This window comes from Podarcis liolepis (genome assembly GCF_965112155.1).
Source record: "Podarcis liolepis genome assembly, chromosome: W".
Taxonomy (NCBI): domain Eukaryota; kingdom Metazoa; phylum Chordata; class Lepidosauria; order Squamata; family Lacertidae; genus Podarcis; species Podarcis liolepis.
This window is the reverse complement of record NC_139568.1, coordinates 18,939,523-18,945,522: the sequence shown is the minus strand read 5'-3', so window position 1 is coordinate 18,945,522 and position 6,000 is coordinate 18,939,523. Positions and strand designations below refer to the sequence as shown.

The 6,000-nt window shown below is 47.0% G+C and overlaps 1 protein-coding gene across 1 annotated transcript in view; it reads right to left on the bottom strand.

The window, feature by feature from the left end:
* Window positions 1–2,422: 2,422 nt before the first annotated feature.
* The window catches only part of LOC310697708 (U3 small nucleolar RNA-associated protein 14 homolog A-like), a 54,216-nt gene continuing 50,638 nt past the window's right edge, over window positions 2,423–6,000 (bottom strand). Inside the window, exons 12-14 of the mRNA XM_083484419.1 lie at window positions 4,750–4,940; window positions 4,562–4,661; window positions 2,423–3,750 (exon numbers count right to left, since the gene is read on the bottom strand). Coding sequence (XP_083340545.1) covers window positions 3,460–3,750; window positions 4,562–4,661; window positions 4,750–4,940 — 582 coding nt within the window. The 3' untranslated portion in view covers window positions 2,423–3,459. The remainder of the gene's footprint in view (window positions 3,751–4,561; window positions 4,662–4,749; window positions 4,941–6,000) is intronic.

The following is a 6,000-nucleotide window of genomic DNA, read 5'->3' as shown; positions in this document are numbered from 1 at the left end:
TTCCACGGGAGACCGGTGATCGTCCGGAGACAACTGGAGGCCTGCCTGATGCCTCCGTCTCCCTGGCAGTACCCCAACAACAGTATCATCTACCGTATTTTTCGCCCTATAGGACGCACCGGCCCATAGGACGCACCTAGTTTTTTGGGGGGGAAATCAAGGGGAAAAAATTTATTTCCCCCCCCAGGTTTGCGCAGCCATCCCCAAGCTAGAAGAGAGAGACAGAGCGCTCCATCTCCCTCTTCTGCCTTCAGGGACAGCATCTCTAGCCTCCGTGGGGCAGCGGCTTGCCCCGCTGTCCCCCGAGCTTATGGGGCTGGCGATGGGGAGAAGCAAGCTTGCTTCTCCCCCCGCCAGCCTCCAGATCAGGTCCGGGAATAGCGGGGTGGCGGCGCTCTGCCTCCCCGCTATCCCCCGAGCTTGTGGGGCTGGTGGGGGGGAAGCAAGCTTGCTCCCCCCCAAGCCTTCAGATCAGGTCAGGGAATAGCGGGGTGGCGGCGCTGCGCCTCCCTGCTATCCCCCGAGCTTATGGGCTGCAGGCTGCTGCCTGCAAGCCTTGCGACCCCGCAGGACCTCGCGCCGGGATCCGGGGGGTGGCACGGAGCTGCAGGAAGCCCTGGAGCGCAGGCAGCTCCGCGCCACCCTCCGAAGCCCCGCGCAGCTTCGCGCCGGGATCGGGAGGGTGGCGCGGAGGTGCCTGTGCTCCAGGGCTTCTTGCAGCTCCGCGCCACCCTCCGGAGCCCCGCGCAGCTTCGCGCCGGGATCCGGAGGGTGGCGCGGAGCTACAAGAAGCCCTGGAGCGCAGGCAGCTCTGCGCCACCCTCCAGAGCCCCGCGCAGCTTCGCGCCGGGATCCGGAGGGTGGCGCGGAGCTACAAGAAGCCCTGGAGCGCAGGTAGCTCTGCGCCACCCTCCAGAGCCCCGCGCAGCTTCGCGCCAGGATCGGGAGGGTGGCGCGGAGGTGCCTGTGCTCCAGGGCTTCTTGCAGCTCCGCGCCACCCTCCAGAGCCCCGCGCAGCTTTGCGCCGGGATCGGGAGGGTGGCGCGGAGGTGCCTGTGCTCCAGGGCTTCTTGCAGCTCCGCGCCACCCTCCAGAGCCCCGCGCAGCTTCGCGCCAGGATCGGGAGGGTGGCGCGGAGCTGCAAGAAGCCCTGGAGCACAGGCACCTCCGCGCCACCCTCTGGAGCTCCGCGCAGCTTCGCGCCGGGATCGGGAGGGTGGCGCGGAGCTGCAAGAAGCCCGGGAAAGCCTGCATTCGCCCCATAGGACGCACACACATTTCCCCTTCATTTTTGGAGGGGAAAAAGTGCGTCCTATAGGGCGAAAAATACTGTAATTGCCCAAATATTTAATCAGGATAAAGCAATAGGATTTGAAAAAGAAGAATCAAAATTACAAAAAGTATTATTACAAAACTCGAAAAAGAGTATATCCAAAATGTATAATTTATTATTAGAATGGGAGTTAAAGGATGAAGAAGTAAAAGAAGTTATGACTAAATGGGCATGCGATATAGGTTACACAATTCGGCTGGACCAGTGGGAGAAATTATGGAAATGTGATATTAAATTTACGGCATGTTACACAATCAGAGAAAATTTGATGAAAATGGTGTACCAATGGTACTTAACTCCGGTAAAATTGGCAAAAATTTACAAATTAAAATCAAATACCTGTTGGGGATGCAAGAAAGAAATAGGAACAATGTTTCATATGTGGTGGGAATGCCGACCTATTAAACAATTTTGGAATGAAATATATGAAGAAATCAAAAAGATGTTTAAAATATCTTTCAGTAAAAAACCGGAGGCATTCCCTTTAGGCATAATCACAAACGATATTCCTGACAATCAAAGGAAAGTATTCCTTTATGCAACAACAGCTGCCAGGATGCTTATAGCAAAAAAATGGAAAAGGAGAAAAATTCCGTCAATGAAAGAATGGCAAATTAATTTTTGTGAATATATAAATCTGGCAAGACTCACAGCATTCATAAGGGGACAATAGGACCAGAAATTATTAAAAGTATGGGGATGTGCTAAAGAGTATATGAAAAAGCATTGTTCTAGAGAAAGCATATATAATGAATGATGCTTTACAGGCTTAAAGAAAAAGAAAAATGGTTGTAAAAAAGTATAAAGATAGAAGTAATCTACATTAGACACAACAATTTAGTAAGAGCAAAAATTTTGAGGTCTTAGAACAAAGGAAGGAAGTCAATATGTGTATATGTATGTAATGACTAGATTAGACTGAATATATGGTTTTATTTGTGTGCTTTTTCTTTTGTTTTTTCTTTTCTTTTTTGCGTTCAGTTTTTTTCCTTGTTTGTATAGTATTAGTTTGGATTCAATGTTTGTAATTTTTGTTATAATTTTGCATTGAAAATAAAATTTATTTTTTTTAAAAAAAGTTTGTCAGAGTGCCAATAAATCAGATTTATTGCAGTGCCGTTGCAGCAAACTCCGTGAGTCAAAGGATTTACGACCCACAAACTTTAACAAAACGTATTTAGCATAGAAAGTGAAGACATGGATTGGTATAATTCATGAGCCAAAAAACCCTTAGCATTGGTCTCAACTCATATGAGTGATTACATTTAAGCTGTTACATAAATGGCATCTGACACCACTAACATGCAGCTATATTAATAAATCATTATCATACTTGTGTTTGTAAGCTTGCAATACAATTGGTACAATGTTCCACATGTGACTTATGTACATCCTTTTTGGCAAAAGTTGTTCACAGGGTGGGGTGGGGGTAGGGGGAAGCAACATCAAGGGGCAACATGCAGAATGCACATCAAGTTTAGGCCTGTTAACCATTTCCAGGGAAGAAAAGCTTAATTTCAATTGCAGCAACAAAACTACTAACATATTTGTAAAGCTGAGCAGGGTCTGGTATGGTTTCAAATTGGACAAGGGACAGCGTGTTGAGATTCCTACGTTGCAGGGGGTTAGACTAGGTCACCCTCGGAGATCCCTTCAAACTCTACTGTTCCATGATTTTATACAAATAGTTAATTGATTCACTTTCCACTTGGTGGCACAGAAATGGAAGAGACTGGATCATTTACAGAATTCTGTGTGGAAGCAAGATGCACAGACAATTTGCCTTACTGGAAAAATGAACAAGGAGAGTACAAGCACTGAACAGCACAGAAGACATAGATGACTTTACTGAAACTTGTCATCCTTTCATTGGGTTTTCAAAATGATAACCCTGATGACTGGCATCCACCTGATTCACTCAATGGACTCTGGCAGAATTTAATAAACTGATTTGTTCCGTGGGAATAAATGGAGGGAGGGAGCGAGGGATGGGAAACGAAGACATTTGTTGTATGTGTTTCTGTGTTATATACTGAAAATCAATAAAATTGACTGAAGAAAATAAGAAGACAACAGTGCCAGTTAGCCCAAGGAGTCTGGCCTGTATGGCAGAGCCCCTGTAGGACTTAGCTCCGCCGAGCCTTCCTCTTTGAGGCATGGTGTGGGTGATGGTTGTGGGGTGACAATGATAGTGCCAAATCCAGCTCCCTTCCCATGGCTTTTGCCTTTTCCACTTTGCAGAGCAGCTCACTGTCCTCAGCACTGATGGGCCGGATGATGTGGCCAGGCTGGGTGACAATGTGAGGAGCTGTCAGACGCTGAAAAGCACGCTGGGTGTTCCAAGTGGGGCCCATGGGTGCTTGGATGCTGCGTTCAAATTGCTTGCTGTTCTCAAAGGGGAAGGGCAGCTGGTTCACCTGCAGTGTAGCAAAGAAGTAGTTTAATGGCACCCTGAAAGTGGAAGGCTAGGAACAACACACAGCTAAGCAGGCAGTTCCTGGGAGTGAGGGGGCATGTGCACAAAGTCTTGGTGAGCTGCTTGCATTTTATTATTTTGTAGTTCCAACCTGCTCTAGCAACCTTCAGGCAGATAAAACAATCCTTATAAAAAAATACCAAAAGAAAAGAATTGGTACCAGGTACACAGTACAGGCAGTGACCATTTTCTGCACATCTGACTGTCGTCTGGCCACCAACATGCGTGCTGCTTTTGGCCCCAGAAAAGGGCAGAACGGGCTTATGCGCAACTGCTGACGCGTGCAATAACCCAGAACACAACCCCATGCAAACAGGGTGTTGCCTGTACATACCCAATCAAGTACATAGGAATTTGCCTTATAACAGGTTGGACTATTTATCCATCTGTCCCAGAACTGTCTACTTCTCAGCAATCCACGCACACACCTTTCCCATCACTTCATCCTTTTAAACTGGCGAGGCAGGGGATGGAAGCTGGGACTTTCTGCATGCAGAGCAGATGCTCTCCTGATTGAGCTATGGTCTTTCCTCAGTTAAATTCACAGAGTTTAATTACATTCCTGCACTGCAGGGTGTTAGACTAGACGACCCTTGAGGTCCCTTCCAACTATATAATTAAGAAGAAGTCAATTCTAACATCTTAGAATTCTATGAGTCTAAGAACATTTATACTGTATCTTCTTTTCCCCACATTGTTTCTGCAGCTGAAAGCGTGAACAGCAGCCTCCTAGGCCAGAGTGATAAACTCACCTGATGCACCCCTGCTAAAATATTGCGCTGTTCACTCAGGATAACATTGGGCAGGTGCCTGTTTTTCCTTGGGGACCCAGCTGCTGGTTTGATAAGGAACCTAGAAGGCAAAAAAGAAAAGGAAGAAGGGAGGTGAAGCAGGTAACAGTTGGCAGTGACAGACCATTAAGCTTCCACCCTGAACATACCGTCTCTTCTTCATCTTACTCGGCCGTAGTCCTGCACCTCCCCACTCGCCCCATCCTGGAAGCACCAGATTGATAACTTTCGGTTTGCTGTTTTGCTCTGCCCGACGCTTTTCTTTCATAAAGTTGGCAACAACGTTGTCACTTGCAAAGGCCTCCCGGATCACCTGTCGCTGATCTTTGCCCATCTCTAGCTGTAAGGGAGAAAAAGATCAGCAGGCAGGTGGACAAGGAGTCTCACAGGATTTCCAGACAATAGGTAACTAACACAGGAAGAGTATAATCTAACAGTGATCTTGATGCTCAATTGGAAATGTAATTGTTTTACGGAAAGTGCTGTTAAGCTTTTTTGAAGGCCCTGCTGGAGCCAAAAGACAGGTGTACAATGAACAAAGAGAACAGACAAATGAGTCTCCTCCCCACTTTGCATCCTTAACCAACAAGGAACTGCATCCAATGAAAGCTCATTCAAGGAGATTGCTGAATTGCTTCTGTTCAGAGAGTCTGAGTCAGTGCAGGGATTTGGAGCAGGAAGGAATTTCTCTGCCCAGAGGACTGTCCAGGAGCTCTGGTGTTTGGATTTTAAAACACCTCCTTCCCTTTCCCAGCAGCATGTGACTCAGCTTGCTTGCAAGAATTCTCTGGAGCAGTTTGGTCCTCAAATACTTTCCTGTAGTACACAAGCTGTCTGCTTGAGACATGCTGGCATGATTCAAACTAAATGACAAAGCATGCTTTGTCACATTGCAGCCTACCCCAATGTGCCCCCCCCCCACAATACTGATGGACTCCAAATCCCATCATCCCCGTTAGCAAACCCAATGCTTACAGATAATGGGAGCCATAGTCAAACACCACCTGGAAGGCTGATCAGATAACAATACACTTGCATAACAAGAGACTCTTAATCTCAGGGTTGTGGGTTCGAGCCCCATGTTGGGCAAGAGTCCTGCATTGCAGGGGGTTGGACTAGATTACCTTCACGGTTCCTTCCATGGTTCCTTTCTACGATTCTATTATCGTCAGTGTGCTGCTGCTGTCCCTTCCTCTCTCCCCTTCTTTATGTGAAAGCAGGTTGAAATTACCTGCTTGTAAGCCCTGTTATGTCTGAACTTGTGGAACAGAAATTTGTTTTATCTGCTGCTCGTTAAAAAATAAACTAGCATATTGAAGACATCTAACCACAGTTCCTCAAGTTTGGACTTAACGGGGAACTGTGATTAATTCAAAAGTGAAAGCATAATAATGTCCCTT